The 16,699-nt window shown below is 35.2% G+C and overlaps 1 protein-coding gene across 4 annotated transcripts in view; it reads left to right on the top strand.

Moving 5' to 3' along the window:
* SCAF8 (SR-related CTD associated factor 8) overlaps positions 1-16,699 on the top strand; it is a 147,959-nt gene that overhangs the window by 20,264 nt on the left and 110,996 nt on the right. For 3 of the 4 annotated variants that reach the window (XM_039387381.1, XM_027716926.2, XM_027716923.2), the window contains exons 3-9: positions 799-843; positions 3,157-3,318; positions 6,155-6,311; positions 7,480-7,610; positions 10,516-10,692; positions 14,297-14,376; positions 14,774-14,894. In XM_039387381.1, the coding sequence (XP_039243315.1) occupies positions 799-843; positions 3,157-3,318; positions 6,155-6,311; positions 7,480-7,610; positions 10,516-10,692; positions 14,297-14,376; positions 14,774-14,894 (873 nt within the window). The remainder of the gene's footprint in view (positions 1-798; positions 844-3,156; positions 3,319-6,154; positions 6,312-7,479; positions 7,611-10,515; positions 10,693-14,296; positions 14,377-14,773; positions 14,895-16,699) is intronic. The other variant, XM_027716927.2, reaches the window with a different exon arrangement.

Genomic DNA, 16,699 nt, shown 5'->3' with positions numbered 1-16,699 from the left:
GTAATTGGGAGAGAGCAATTTGATGTCAGAAGAGTGAAATTCACGGGTTTCTTTTAAATATGTCTATGTAAGTTAAAGCCTGTGTGTCGCATTATAATGAAAATGCTAAACATTTGTACTGAACATAAACAAGTAGTAAATGATAGTAGATGGTTCTATTAATTAAGCATTTAAATTATACCAAAATATTTTACCATGAACTCAACTCGGAAATCCTGCTTCCGCTCTTACCATTTCAATAAAAACGTTTAATTGTGTAGAGTGGTTATTGAGATGATCCAGAGGCGTTGTGATTATATGTGAGATTTTAAAAAAACCTGCACAAATCACAAGCCAACTTTAAAGAAAAAGTACTCAGTATATGTTACAGTCCTCCTACAGTCCTGTTTTTAGGTTATTAAAGTGAACATTTGGAAAATAAATGAAATGCAGAGAAATGATATGTTAGTAACATTAAGCTAACATCTTCAGTCATGTACAGTGAAATAACCATATGTTTTTGAAGGAACAATTATATTATTCTCCTAGTTCTCACTAAATAAAGGCATATCATTGAAAAAATCCAGTGTAAAAAATGTTCAGAAGGCAAGAAAAAGTGATATTAACTCTTTTATATGTTGTTCTAAGGAAGACTGCATACTCAGCTGTAGGTATTGGATTGCTGTTTAATAATCCAAAGTTTCCTCTTCTGATTTTGCCATCAAGATATCAATATTCTTGAACAAGTAATTGCATCTTCAAATAACAAGTAATGCATCTCCAGATTTTCTCCTGTTGAAGTACTGTTTTATTTTTCAGTTCTACAAGCATGTTGTACAGAGTGTTGAGAAATTCATTCAAAAGGTGAGTCAGTCATGGCTGTTTTGTGTTAACAAAGAAAATGTCCTCATTTTGGATTAGAAAGTATTGGACACAGTTGGGTTTTAGATATCCATATGGATTAATATTTCTAGCACGTACTAGTTTATTTCTGGTTTTAGTCACATTCAGGTTCTGCTAGTGATCAGCAGCTGATCCTAACCCACGATGCAGAAAGACAATTACTTTGTTCTCAGTTTATTCTTTGATCTGAATCACTGTGAGTACTGTTTTAAGACTACTGTAGGTATTCATTTAATGTTAAAAGAGTCTGTCAGTGTAGCCCATGTGAACAGCTAACAGCAAAACAATTGATAGTGGTTTGGCTGGTGACAGTTGCTTTTGATTTTCTGCCAGGTTTTTCCATTGATTTTAAAGCTGAAAGGAAGATGACCGTTTACCCTCATCTTTTTTTATAGCAGAACATGTAGCCTTTCAGTTGGTGGTTCCTGCTAGTAAATTAAAATAAAAAATATTTATATGGCTGGACTAGAATTACTTTTTGGGAAGATGGTAGTATTAATGGAAAGGTTCTGAATAACAGAGAATTTTATAGCACTTTCTTTTCTTGCAGCAGTTAATTATTCTTGGGTAAAACTGCATTTTGTTTCCAGTTGGAAATGCATGGATTCCAATTTGTGAGCATTCCCTGCTTGTCTGCATTGTACCTGGTTGTTCAGTTGGTCATTTTGGTACTGAATTTGTTCTCTTTTTGTAAATAGGTGTAAATTATTATCAAATTGCCTCTTTGTTTTGACAAACAAACTAGAGAAGTTAGGCTCTTAGTGCTGCAACATTGGATGCAATTTTCCTTCTGTTATCCTTTTTATAAAGCAGCCTAGATTACTGTGTGTCAATAACCTGTCTTCCTCATTAACTTTTATGCCTTGGTTCCCAGTTAATTCTGCAGTGCCCTTGGGCAGTGGCTGGACAATGTAAACAGGTTTCTGCTTCAGCCTGGTGTTTTTAACTGTCTCAGAACCATTCATGAGTGAATTACTTAGGTACTGGTGCATCAGTCCTATGTGGAAAAGGTGTCATATGTATGTTTCAAGGCAATAGTAAAGACTAGTAGTATACCAACACTGCTGCTTTTTTGTCAAGCACTTGTCTTTTGTGGCATTGCCTCTGACTTCTTCCACCTCTGAGAAAAGGGATCAATATCCTCTGATCCCTGTTTAATGCTACAGATGAACACATAAGGGGGAGAGCAGGTATACATCTTATCCATCTCTGATCAGGAGCACTTTGCAGTTTCACATTCTAAAATTAGTTCAGAATTGTCTGAATTCCAGATACTGCTTTTTAGCTGTGGTGGCTCTGATTGGCGATTCAGTATTCAAAGGCATGAGGGAAGTTTTATCCTCTGAATGAAAGAATGGCACTTTGTCAGGAATGGGACTAGTTTTTTGTGACCATTCCATGAGCTACTAAGAGTATGAGTTATCTTTACACATTTATCTTCAGTGTCTAGTACTACTCAATGAGGGAGTTCTGCACTATTCATTGGTGGTTAGAGAAGGCAAATATATGTTCTTATTGATTACCTTGTTAATGATCACTCTGGATTAGATGATTCTCTTTGGTGGTCTTGATGAGGGTTTTTTCAGTATTTCATGAACAATTTAGTGAAACGTGGAACTTACTAGTAACATTAAATAATAACTTCTTACTTAAGTAGAATGAGAGATGAACAGATGAAAGCCGATTTGATATGTAAGGACTTAAATTGTGTGTTTGGAAGATAATAACATTATTTTTTTTGAAAGCGGTCACTTCAAGTTAAAGCTCAACAAGACTGAATTTTCCATTCAGATCTGCCATAGACCTGTCCAGAGTGATGTCAGTGCCAATTATTTTACTGTTGATTCTTTACAGCTCCAGTATTTTCTTTCTTCAGAATTAATCTCATGAGGTTACTGAAACTTCAGTTGAAATAATGCGCATGACATTCTTCATTTTGTGACACTTAACACACTGGTCTGTTGAGTTATATTTAAAAAGGGTGTGTGGTTTGTGTGTTCAACTTTTTAATAGCTAGATTGTAAAAAGTTAAATTTTTTAGTGGTAGGAAATTGATTCTACACCATTTATATATCTGCATATCGATGTGATAATTTGAACATTAAAGATTAGATATTTTTGAGAGTTTTGTTTTCCAGGACAATTTATTAAGTAGAGAACATTTTAGTAATAATTAGACCCATTTAAAAATTAGAGAGGATTGTTCGTATTTACTCTACCGTTAATGGGTTCTGTTATTTTTCACATTTTTTTTTACATTATCATTCTTTATAGTGCAAACCAGAATACAAGGTACCTGGTCTGTATGTCATTGACTCCATTGTGAGACAGTCCCGGCATCAGTTTGGACAAGAAAAGGATGTATTCGCTCCAAGATTCAGCAATAACATCATCAGCACTTTCCAGAACTTGTACCGGTGTCCTGGTGATGACAAGGTAAACCACTTACAGATTTTTCTAATTAGAACAATCTTTAGTGTGTTACCTGTAAAGATTTTGATCTCACTTTCTGATTGCTGGAGGGGACCTAATTAGAGACATGCACATGTAAATGTATTTCTTAATTTTGCTTATCTGAGTGTAGGAATTGGGGGAGACACGTCAGTGAGATTAATTTGACTTTTGGAAAGGTGATCTTTCCTTTGATTCTGTGATCGACCAACAACTAAATAAGGTGTAACTTGAATAGTTTGACCCAATAATTCAGCTGTTCCTGATCACAGTAGTCAAGATAGCTACCAAACTCTGTTTCTAAAAGATTGGCTAGGGGTGGCACAGTGCAGGCAGTTTAACTTACTTCATATTTGTCACTCATCTTACACTAACTAGTGTTTCTTCTTACTGAATAACTGCAAAAAGATGGGGACTGCTGAGGGCACTATCTTCACAGAAATTTTTGTAATAGAGTCATTAAGTGAAGTCGAAAGTGAGGCAGGATGCTACAGGAAGAGAAAGGTTATTTTTTGAATAGTTGCATGAATTCATGCTGTATTTTTCAAAAAAAGATCTGAAAACCCAAAGTATCCGTGCAAGGTGATTAAGGAAAATTCAGCCATTGTGGTGTTTTAGTATTCCTGCCTTTCTAGAGTAGTTAGGACCTCTGCAGGAAAATGTGTTGGGATCTGCAAATTTTACTTGACTGAAAAAGCTCTGCTAAGCACGTCTGTCTTCTGCAGCTGAGTTCTGAGGTGTTACTGAAAAGGTTATTTAAGTTGAATGGCATTTTCCTAGTCTAGTTTTAGGTTATCTGTGTGATTAATTCATGCTGCTTCAATTTCATGGTGTTTTATGTATATATAGGCATGACAGTTAACTTATATTTTTATTCATTTAGTTGTCTTTCTTGAACAGTATTAGTGTGTTTTGTATAATCATTTAGCTTGCTACTTTGGGAGATATGCTAGTACAGAAATAACCTGACTTATTGAAGAAGGAGAGATTGGAACAAGGGTGGGCGCAAGTACTCAGTCTGTGTCTGGTTTTAAAAAATATATAGTAAATTTATTGTAGGGTAAGAAATAGCACCATGTATCCTGTGATATTTCAATGCATGACAATTAATGTATTGTATTAGAGGTGTTTAATGTGAAGAGGGATAGTAAAACGTGGTCTGTTTACGGTCCACAAAAGTCCTGTCAAGTTCATTTCTAGGATATTTTTCACCTCAGTTAAGGGAAAATGTGTTTTGCAATCTGAAGTATTGCTGCTGTGCTACATGTGGATTCAGTATTATAGGAAGGTCTTTCTCCTGAGAAAGCAGTTAACCCTGTATGTCGCCCAGCAAAATGTGCTGTCAGAGACCAAGATATATACCTGGTTTATATTGACGTTTATACCTGGTGTATATATATATACACCTGGTGATTTTGATGTTTAATCTGATTAAAAGGCATAATGGAGAAACACAACAGCTCTCTTTATATGAGCAAATGTGGAATTTGTTTTTAAATGACGCAGAAGTGCAGTAATATTTCATTTAAAGTAGCAACAAAACCACCCCACTGATTCCTTTGTCTGGCCCAGAGAAAGTGCAAGGGGGAGATAGATATGGAGGCACAGAAAGATTTTTATACTTCTGTTCTGGATAGAAGATGTAAGTTAGAGCCTCTGATGGACTTGTCAAGGACTGCTTATAAAACAAACTTTCAAAGAAGGAAGGCTCACATACGTTAATACTGAGTGGAAGCCTCCAGAGATTTGTTTAAGGGAAATCTAAGTTACATATTCCATGTAGTGAAAATTCAGCACTTCTCTGTTACAGTTAGGTATCCTCCTGGAGTTTGGGGCAAACAGACTTTCTTTTTTGGTTCAAACACTGTGGTTAAGTACTCTATGTTCCTGTTTTATGGAACTCAGGTAATTAAACCATCTTTGTGACAGCAAACACCAGATCCTATGAAGAATTTCCTGCTCTTTATAATACAACTGACTTTATTTCCCCTCAAAATAAAGCAAAATCTTGCCTTTGATAGGAATGAAACTTAAGAAAGAGAACATTTGTAAGCAGATCAAAACAGTGATCTGTTTATGATGTAATAGAATGCATCTATTGTTATAGTAATAGAAAGAAATAGAAATCCAAGCTGAACAATGAGTTATAGCTAGCAGAATTGTATGAAGTCTTAATTTTGATTTATTTTTTTCCTTCCCCATGATCCACATTTTAACTATTACTGTGTATTTTCAGCAGGCAAGAAATTGTGTTCCAGTTTGAACTTTTAAATTCCTCACTTCATCAAGGGACCTTGCAAAATATTAGTCTGCTTTTCTAATAAAAATATTTAGCAATCTTACTAGTATATGCCCATTTTTCAGTGGATATAAATGATTTGGGTTCACAGGTAGATCAGAATTGCATTCATATATGTTAACTATAAAAATTTAGGAGACTAATAATTCACTATTTTAATTATTTGTAATGCTTTAAAATGCTTTCTTAAAATCATTTTCCTTCCATATCGACTAACAAGAGTAAAGGTTCAAAAGAGCCAGATACCGTTGTTTTCGTTTAAGAGATTTCATTTTCGGTTGAGAGGATGTTGTCACTATGTGTGTACTGGGTCTTCACAGTTACCTAGGGTCAGCCTCCGGTTCGTAGTTGAGACATCTTTGGTGTGACCCAGTCTAAGTGTTCTTACAGTTCTTACTGTTTGCAAACCTAAAGGTGCTTCGATCTAGACAGGCTGACATTACCAGTTAAGAATTCCAGAATCTATAACAAGACAAAAGATAAACATGATTCAGGTCTCTTGTTATCTTTTCTTCATTTTAGAGTAAAATTGTTAGAGTGCTAAATTTATGGCAGAAGAATAATGTGTTCAAGAGTGAAATTATTCAGCCTCTCTTGGATATGGCAGCAGGAATTCCTCCTCCCGTTGTGACCCCTGTCTTGCCCAGCACTACAGCTGCTATGAGCAACAATACACCAGGTAAACAAAAACAGGTTGAAGTCATACTTTGAATCCAAACACTTCTGTCAGCTTTGGTATGTTGACTGTTAATGTGCTGAATTATCTCACTGATTTTCTTTAGATAAATCAAATGAATGCTAGAAAGAAGTCTGCTGCAGCCACCATCAGGGAAATGGGGAAACATTATTATAAATGCAGACTTGGATCATTTTGTGCTCCAAGCACCTTTCTTACTTATGTATGTAGATGGCAGGGAAATGGATTTTCAACTTTTTCACTTTGTGGAGATTTTTTCATTAAAGGTTGGGATGTACGGGAAATTGTCCATATAGGAATTGAGTTTTGGCACCTGCTCTTGACCTGCTTTGTAACCCACCTTTTGCTGATCCCATGCTGAAAAGCAGTGAGGTGGACAAATCCAACTTAGTTTTTCATGGGGAAAGTAAATATGTGAAAGTTTCAACTATTGGATTGCCTTGCTGCATCTTCTAGCTCAGTATTTTTTATTTTGATTAGTTTGACTACGTTAAATTGTTGAAATCGTAGGACTACTGTAATGTTTCCTTAAATTCTGATGCAAATTGACTTTTAAAACAGTAATCTAGTCATATTTAGCATTCATCAGCATATCTCTACTTTTGAGCTAGAAGCGCAAAAGTATTTGCAGGGTTGGAGGATTCTTCTGCATTGTGGCATGAAACTAATTATCAGATTGCTGATTTTGTCTCAGTGTTTCTCTTGAGAAAAAAGAATAAAATGAGCAATCCTCATGAATCTATCCAGCTGTTGCAGGTTGAAATTCTTAGTAGAATCCTTAAGGCTCCCCCTGTGGTTAAAGTGTGAATCCAGTAAGATTCGGACTAGCAGACAAGTAGGTTGCTAACAATTACCTTTTGGTATATAAAATTTCCACTAAACATTCTGGAATAGTGCGTGAAACATTTTTACTTGGCCTTCATCGGTGTTTTTGTTAGTAGTCCCAATAGGTCAGTAGTGGAAAGAGCTGTGAACTACACTAATACAGACTAATTCTGCTACTCGAGGAATGGTGATGTGAGTTGTGTTATTTCGTGAGCTCTATATGTATGTGAGAAAAATAGTTTCAATTAATGTTTTTCTTCTCTAACACTATTTTTAAGTCTGTATGTAAAAATATTTTGACATACTGGATTTTCTTTTTTTTTAGGCACACCTGTGACTCCAGTTACTCCAGCCAACGTGGCGCAGAGTTTACCTGATCCTTGGGTATCTCAGATTGCTAACACAGATACCCTTGCCGCAGTTGCACAAATTTTACAGAGTCCTCAAGGCCAACAGGTAACTGTTTTGTAGACAGTTACACTATAGACTCTGTGATACCTTGTGTCTTTAAAGTACACTTAAGAAATGCTTTCAGGAGTATCTCTTAGTTTTGTGTCCAGTATTCATATGAACTATACCGTGAGGTTGTTCATCACAAAAAAGTTCCTGATCAACTAAAACTTTTTGTTACCTTTGGTAACCAACCCTGTTTGTTCCTTAAAAGTATCACAGAAGATGACTTTTGCTAAGATGGTCTGTAATACATACTTGTCTATATAGTATTGCAGATGGCTAAATCAAGAGCAACATTAAGATTTCATGGATATAGGTATAAAATGGAATGCAAGTTAAAGGATATTAACTGCTGAATGCTCCAAGAAGAGCTAAACGTTGTACAAAATTATATAATGGAAATTAATTTATTCAGGAAATGTATGCTTTGTTGATTCATTTTTTATCTTTCTATCAGCTAAACATTTTTTTAACTGCAAAACAGTTTTTGTTTTGCAGCATTCAAAGCTAAGGTCTTGGAATTTACTGTGTTTCTCAGTTTTTAAATGCTGAACTCCAAAAAATTGTCTTGATGTCCAGCATCACAAGGACTGCTTGTCCTCTTAACCCACAGTTATATAAGTTTAGCACACACAATTGACTTTCTGTAAAAATGTAGACCATAATTTTTCAGTCTATGCTAGAGCTATGGTACTCACATAACTTGGCCATTATGATTTTTATGTGAACTGAGGAATGGGTTGTTTTACCTGCTGGGTTACCAAACAAAAATCCCATGCATACGAAGGAGAAGCAGTCACCAGTGAACTGGTGCTGACAATAACAACTTAATGAACATATTTTATAGTATTCAGCTAAGCAGAGTTGTCTGTAATTGTTCATAAGTCAGTTGTTCACAAGTCAAGGAGGGAGTATTTTCACCTGATTGCACTGAAAGAAATTGAGTCATTGAAAAGCAGAGCAAAATGAGTTTTTGGGATAATCTGTGAAATGTGGAGGCAATATAGTGGAATAGCTCGTAAACAAGGAAGGGATGTGAAATGAGAATGGGAAATACCTGGGAAGTCAGTAAGGTAATTTTAAAGATTATACCCTAGAGAATATTCATAAAAAAGAGAAGACTATGAAGCAAGATAAAAAAATGAAGATGAGAAGGGAATTAGGGTTTTAAAGACAGCAGATCACAAAGAAATAACATTTGGATATTTATCTTAAAGTAGTCTTAAGCAGAAATGTGGAGACAGACTGGGTACACAATAAATATGTACATGAAGATGTCTAGGATTAGTAGAGGAACTATGACATTTGCTTCCATCCTGCCCATCTCTTTTCTTCCTGTTCTCTAAGGCACTCTGTCTGCCACAGCCTCCCCCTGCTCCCCAGCTTCAAAGACTTTCATTTAATCTTACTATTGTGTTTTATGGGTGAGGATGCATGCAGGTAAATTGAGAGTCTAGACATAGGAGAGGGCAGACTAAGAAAGATGTGACCAACGAGAATGTGAAAACAGCAAGAATGGTGACCACCCAGGATTTTTCCACTCTAGGGCTTCCATTTCTCCTTCTTCAGTTTGATTCCTTCGTACTTGGAGCAATGCACAAGGTGAACCAGCTGTATTTGCTCATCTCGTGGATCAGCCAAGATGGGAGGGGGAACTCTTCAGCTTTGCCTCTTGCAGTAATCAATGAAAGCTCTTGCTGAGGTAGAACAACAATTGAAGCATTTTCAGAGGCTCTGCTGTATAAGGGATCTGTATAACTGTTTTTAAAAGAATAGGAAGAATTGCTTCACATTATCAGAAGGTAACTCTAAAACAACCTTGAAAGAGGGTCACATATTTTTGATGCATTATGGGAAAGAAGTTCAACCTAATCAGTTTATGCAGTTTCTGGTGAGGCCTAGTAAGAAGGGAGGGATGAACCCTGCAAGAGTTCAGTGGAGAACCCTATAAGGAGTTGCAATATGAATGTAAGGGTTATTAGGGACTAATGTCAGCATAGTTTGAACTAGCTGGATTTGTTCAACCTTTTTTCCACAAATAACTTAAGATAAGGCTTCAGGGATTTACTGCACGGAACATCAAAGGACTGCTTCCTGTAGTTCCACAGTGCTTTAGGAGAACTTTTTTCCATAGAGTTTGTATTTTTTTCTTAAGGTAAATGTGTACATTTTTATGGAAGCATCCCTATTCAACAGATAAATTGATCTGCACATGAAAAAACCTTTATTTCCTCATTGGGATAGCTTCTCCAAAAGATTAGATACAGATAGGAATTTGTAGTAAGAAAATGAAGATACACCAGGTAATTGGATTGTACATTTGCTTTTTATGTTTTCTTAACATAGCAAGGAAATTGCATCCTATGAGCCCAGATCTGAGTTTCAGCATGAGATTTCACTTGTGACTAATCCAGAGATAACAGTGCAAGTTCTTCCTGTAGGCAGGTTACATCAGCTTAAAGTGGAGCTTGCCACAGTGCAGTTATTTTTTCTATACAAATGTCGTTACAACGTACAGAGTTTCCTAATATAGGTGGGCCCTTAGGAAGCTGGAGTAGGCTAACAGATATTTTTCAGGTCAGAAGGAATCAAACTGGAGAAACAGAAGAGGGGGAACCCTAGAAAGCAGGAAATCCTGAGTGGTGACTGGTCATCATGCAACCTGTCAGAGCAAGTTAGGAGGAAGACGCATCTGCATGTCTTATCAACCCCAGAAAACAAATTAGCCAGTAAGTGGGAAAAAATTTGCTGTAAAAGAAAACAAATTAGACTAAATAATGGCCATAGGTTAGATGCTACTGCATTCCTGAGGTTTGTTTTACTAATTGGAAGGGGAAAAGTCTATTGTTTCTTTCTCTGCTTAAAAAAAAAATCTTGTTCAGTGTGTTTGTTATCTTTTCTCTTTTAGCTTCAGCAGTTGATACAGACACTGCAGATACAGCAGCAGAAACCTCAGCCATCGCTACTTCAAGCCCTGGATGCTGGTCTTGTCGTCCAGTTACAGGCCCTCACAGCACAACTTACAGCTGCAGCTGCTGCTGCTAACACACTTAATCCACTGGATCAGAGTGTCTCTTTTAATAAGGTAGAAGTAGAATAGTAGAAATTTCAAGAAGTATTTATGAATAAAATATACGTAAGTGAAAAGTTCTTTTGGATTTTATTGTTTGACTTTGGGGATTTTAAAAATACATTATATACTATAAAGTTATAAAACTGTATTTTAAAAATACAAAACATGTCTATACAGAGTAGTGTAAATTAAAATATTTTTATATGAGTTTAGGGCTAAATGCACTTCACAGAATATCTGGAGTTGAAAGGGACCCCTAAGAGTCATCGAATATGGTAATGGATTTGATTTAGCAAAATTAAACTGTTGTTACATACTTTTCCTCACCCTTTGTCACACAGCAGTGAGAATTGTTTCTTACAAGGTAATAAAAGGGTAATATGCAGAAATTAATATACACTGTTTTCTCAGAAGAGTAAAGTGATTGGATTTGTAATTTTCTAATATTGTAAATTAAATGCCAAGAAAACTTCTATCTTAACCACAAAGTGATGTAAGTGAATAAATAAGTCCATGACTGTAGTTAAGACTAGTCCTGCGACACTTTTTAAAGGATGTCAGAACGTAAAACAAACCCAAACAAAGCAAGCCTGTAGGTAAAGAAACTTTGTGTTGCAAAAACCTCAAAAACAACAACAAAACCCCAAAACAAACTACAAGCAAACCGCAAAACCAGAATGCTGGAATTTAAGAAAACTAATGTAATTGAATGCCAGGTAGCAATTAACCATGCAGGCAATTACAGTCATAGTAGTATAATACCAGCAAAATAAAAAAGGAAGAAATTCTACTCAAAGATAATAAATAAATAAACCTGGTTCTATTATCTTTGGAAGAAACAGTTTGCAAGATAAACCTACAGATAATCTTGGTAGGATTGTCCTGGAGTGAATAAATAGTAAGAATAAGGAAGTTGGAAAAGCAAAAAACCTTTTTTTTTTTTACTTCAGATAGTCTCCTTTTCAGAAAATTAGCCGCTCAGACTGACAAGTACTCAGTTTAAAGATTTAGGACAATTTATCTTATGTTTAAGAGTTGTCATTGCTAATGAAAGTCATGCAGCTGTAAAAATAAGTCAGGAAGAAAATGGCCTATGCTCATCCTCTATAACAGCTGTAACCATCAAGTAGGGTATAATCCCAGGGAATTTAATGCATCAGTTAATAGGGACTGCCATATAAAAAGTAATTAAGAATGTGGTATTATTCCTCAGACTTCAATTCCAGCATTTACATGAATAGGTATACTTGTACATGTGGCTATCTTGAATATTGGACAGCTTAACTGAAGCAAATTGAAAGAATTCACATTCTGATGAGATGTTTATATACAACCATAAAAAAGCAGCTTTTATGAGAAATAAAGAGTAAATATTTAAATCCAGAGGAAATTGTGAAGCACAGTTTTCATTCCGTGATAGAATGTTGGTGAATTGGATAACAAGTATAAATAGTACAGGAGGATACTTCTGATGACTGCGTAAGTATCCATCTTTTTAAAAGAAATCCCTGTTTTTAATACATTTGGCAGTCCTTTCAATCCTTTGTTTTGAAACTCTTTAGTCTATAGCATCTTGTGGTAATAAGTTGTGCACATTAATATGTGTTGTGTGGAAAATTCTTTTGGCAACATCAGAAGTGCCTGTTTTCTGAACTTGCTGCATAACCATGTCCTTGCGTTATGGGAAAGAAAGATTTTTGACCAACATTTCCTATGCATTTGTGCTGTTCCTTTTATTTTAATTTCCAAAGAGAATATCCTGATTCTTAAGAAGAATTTTGTTTCTTTTTGAACAAGAACCTTTTTCCATGTCTTTAATAATTTTTATAGCTTTTTCTGAATATACTTTCCTCTTAGCTAATTAAAGTAACATTTATTAAGTTTTGTACCACGTGTGTGTGGTACATTAAACTTGGATCCAATATTTAATTTGGTTTAATTACCATTACTTTGTTTTAGAGAGTATTCATTTACAAACCATGTAAAAATTAAGGTTTTCCAGTTCAGATTTTTCCTTTCAATATGTTACTTAAACGCAAGCAAAAGTCATGGTGCACGTTTACATGTCTTGGCTGGAAGTTCTTTGGTTTTCTCTGGCCTCAGTTAATCCAAATGCTTCTTTTGCATATCATGAACTATTGACTACTTTCCATTTATGTCTTTTCTCAGATGTATAAATAGTACATATTCTAGTTTTTTTCCTTTTTACTTTGTCATGATGGAAGATACATGATGATTAATAATATTTTAAGTTCAAGACTGATTGTTTTTCTAAAACACGGGTTTTTTTAGAGCAGCAGCATTTTGTAGGTGCTTCACTGGAAAATATTCCAACTATACAAACAAGGCAGTCACTTTGTTTTAAACGGATTAGATATATATGGTGAAAGTTGTTCTGGATTTTAGCATCCCATCTCACATAAGCTTGATGGTCTCTGTTTCTGCTGTGTTTTCTCAGAGGCATATTCAGTCCTGCTTTCATAAACTCTAGATTATTACATTGGGAAAAGTATTTTGTAAAACTCTTGATTGATCAGTCTTCAAGTTAGCTTATGCTCTGCTCTTCTTGCTGGACTCCATTACTTGAGAGTGAGTAGAGCATCTTGAGAAAGAAAATGGTCTATGGGATCATCATGGCTTGTTGCTGAAGCCGTTTTTTGCCTTGGTATTTCAAAGTCACTGTCCTATGTTCTCATCCTATTGTTTTTTTCTTCTGAGATTAAGGTTTGAGAAGAAATCATGGTGGTTGGTAGTATTGTATTAGCTCTGCTTTTCAGAAAACTTCCAGGGACATGGCTTTAATAGCAGAGCTATATCAATTAATAATTGCTGTAAAAAAGGCAATCTTGCTGACAGATAATATTTGTGGTATTTCTTCATGCATGTTCCTTAGTTTTGTCTTCAAGAAGGTAAACCTTACTAAAATGCTTCTAGGCTTTTTAAAATTAATAGACAAACTTTTTTAGTTCAGCAGAACTCCAACGTAGACATCTTTGTGGATAAAACAGGAAGTTTAACCACATTTTTCTCTGTCAGATACCTTTCTTTATATTCCTCAGAAGGCTTTTTCCTCTTACATGGTAACTGTTTGCTTTGATTTTTTTGCAGACTGTGTGAAAAGTTATTTTCAAAGAGCAGTGTATTTGAAGGAATTCAGGTTGTCTAAATGACGTGTGTGAAAATACGGTAATTCTTTGTGAAGTAATCAAGCTGTGTAGGTCTTCTATTGATATGAACAGAGCAGTTTGCTGATTGCCAAAGGATCGAATAGTTGGCCTCTTTGTAGTAATTTCTTCTAATTAAAGGTACCGTTACATGAAATTAATCTTTATTTAAGCTTTACTCCAAAGTAGCTGTTAGTTACTATGAAAAGAACATGTGGTTGTATTTGTAGAAGCAGAGCTCAATAAAGCCAGGGACAGAATTTTATATTTCATGCGTTCAAGAGTTTGGTAGCAAGAGCAATATGACATTTAATTTTCTATTCAGGTTATTTGCCAAACTTTTTTTTTTTTCTCTTAAGTTGAAAAGTAAGAGAATTTTTCTTTTGAAAAGTAAACATGCATAAAGGGACATATAAGAAATATTTAGTAATGTTTATTTTGCTTTCTCCTAGAAGCTGATGGACAGGTTTGACTTTGGGGAAGAATCTGAACAGAATGAAGAGCCTAAAAAGGAAACTCCCACTTCCCAGCTGTAAGACCAAGCTATGTTTCTTATGGAAAATGCTAAAATTTGCCTGACGCTAGTTGAACATCAGGATTAAATAAGGAAAATGTTTATTCAGAGCATAAGTACACTGAAACAGTAGAAAGGGGAAAGACAGTTTACTAAATTAAACATATACATTTTATTGTAAATCTCTGTGACAGAACTTTTCATGACTTTATCTTAAAGTTAGCACATTCTTTGCTTTGTTAGTTATAGAGTTAATGTGATAATGATGATAATAGAAGGTGGAACTAGTTACATTGTCCTCATTATTTTACATTTTAAACTTGAAACTCAGTTGTGAAGATCTATTTATTAACTGTTTAAACCAAGAGAAAAACTGTTGGGTTTTTAAAAATTTATTTAAATTATTTCATTTTAGGCCTTTAGTACCAGAATCTGTGAACAACTCACTTTTTCACCAACTAGCTGAACAGCTACAGCAACAAAATTTAGAACATCTCAGACAACAGCTTTTGGAGCAGCAGCAGCAGCCTCAAAAGGTAAGAGCGCCATCTTGTGGCTGTTGTAATAATTATGTTCTCCACTGATAAAAAAATCATACTCCAGGACCAAAAAATTGTCTTGTTACTGACGCTTCGCTTATAATGAAAGCCTTTGTCTCTAGATGACCATCTAACAGAGTCTTGTGGAATAAGTGGAAAAGAGTGCTAAAAGCAGAATAAAAGCCACCATGAAATGTGTAGGGTGTACATTTTGCTTCTTTTAGGAAAGAGTACTCTTTAGCTCAGAGTGATTGAGCTTTGGCTGTTCAGTTCTTTATATGGGGGAAAAAAAGCTTTTCCCCTGCTTTCAGAAAGAATTAGGTGACCACTGAAGTGATTGTGCTCCTGTCTCTTAAAGGGAAGACAGAATAAAGATTGTGGATAACTTTTATTTTCCTCCCCAGGTTTTATGTCTTGACTAATAACTGTCTCGTTGTGTCAAAGAATCTGACTCTTCTTCAGAGTCACATATTTTCTGAGAAATTATTCATTAAGAGCTGATTCTTGAGACAACCCAAGGTTCCTTCTTAACTGTGTGAATTGTGTCATCTCTATTCTACATTGAAATAACTTGATTTATTTCTACTGAGGTTAGTCCTCAGTATTCAGCTGTTCTTTTCCCCTCCTGATCCCATTAGAAAAAAATCCAAAAGTATTCTTTGGGCTTTCTGTGAAGTATTTGGGTCTGGTTTCATAGTAAAATAGAAAAACCAAGTGACCACAAACTTCACAAACACCTGTTGGGGATTTTGGTTTAAGCTGTGCAGGGGTGCAGTCATAGAAGCATCAAGGTTGGAAGAGACTTTTAAGATCATTCAAGTCCAGCCATCAACCTAGCACTACCACTGTAACCCCTGGATCACTAAACCACATCACCCAGCACAGATCCCGATGCCTCTTAAACTTTTCTCCAGGGATGGCAATTACACCACCTCCCTGGGCAACCTGTTCCAGTGCCTGAGCCAGTCACTCAGCTTACAATCAAGAATGTAATTTGAGTTTTGAATTTGTGACTTTAATAGTTTATTTTTTACCTTAATCTACTGCTTTATATTACTGGTTTATTTTCATTTCTCATTTAAATGTGGTAAATGAGGGAATGTACAACATAGCTACAGGCTTAATAGTTTTGCATGTTGGTGGATATCTAGCAATTTGTCTTTAAACACTGAAAAATGTTGTAAAGTAATAAAACTTCGAAGAGTGCATCTGTTTGAGGAGCTTTTGATGTGACATATCTAAAAGTAACTGTCTAATTTGAAAATAAAAATGTTGAATACCTAACTTACTGTAAAATAAACAAAATCAGAGTTGAAATGAATTTCATCTATGAAATTAAGTTACAATACATTTATGGGTAGAATATTTACTTGACTCACCCCTTACTGTTTGATTTTCTATTCCAAGTCCTGAAGTTTTTTTCCCTTCAGATCCACTCAGCTTTTTGTCTAGTCAGTATGGAGAGAAAGTTTTATTTTCATCTTGACAGCTGCTAAAAGATACAAACTTCTGCTGGAACTACTTTGTAATGACTGCAGCATGTTATGAGGAATATTTTCTTTAATCTGTGTGCAAGTTTCATTGAGAAAGATTAAGGGAAAGAGAAGGAAAGATAAAGCGTAAAACAAAATTATTAAGCATTGATGAGGAGCAGAGGGAGAGGATAGAAGGAGCAACAACAAATGTAGGAGTTGATAACAAGAAACAGATTGTTGAAGAATAAAATTTTTACAACTCATTCTGCTAACTTTCTGTCAGTCTCTTGGCAGATAGAACACCTAGCATTTGTTTAATTAAAAGCT

This window comes from Pipra filicauda, unplaced genomic scaffold (genome assembly GCF_003945595.2).
Source record: "Pipra filicauda isolate LSUMZ 115617 unplaced genomic scaffold, ASM394559v2 scaffold55_size4083901_pilon, whole genome shotgun sequence".
Taxonomy (NCBI): domain Eukaryota; kingdom Metazoa; phylum Chordata; class Aves; order Passeriformes; family Pipridae; genus Pipra; species Pipra filicauda.
This window is presented reverse-complemented; position numbering and strand designations above follow the sequence as displayed.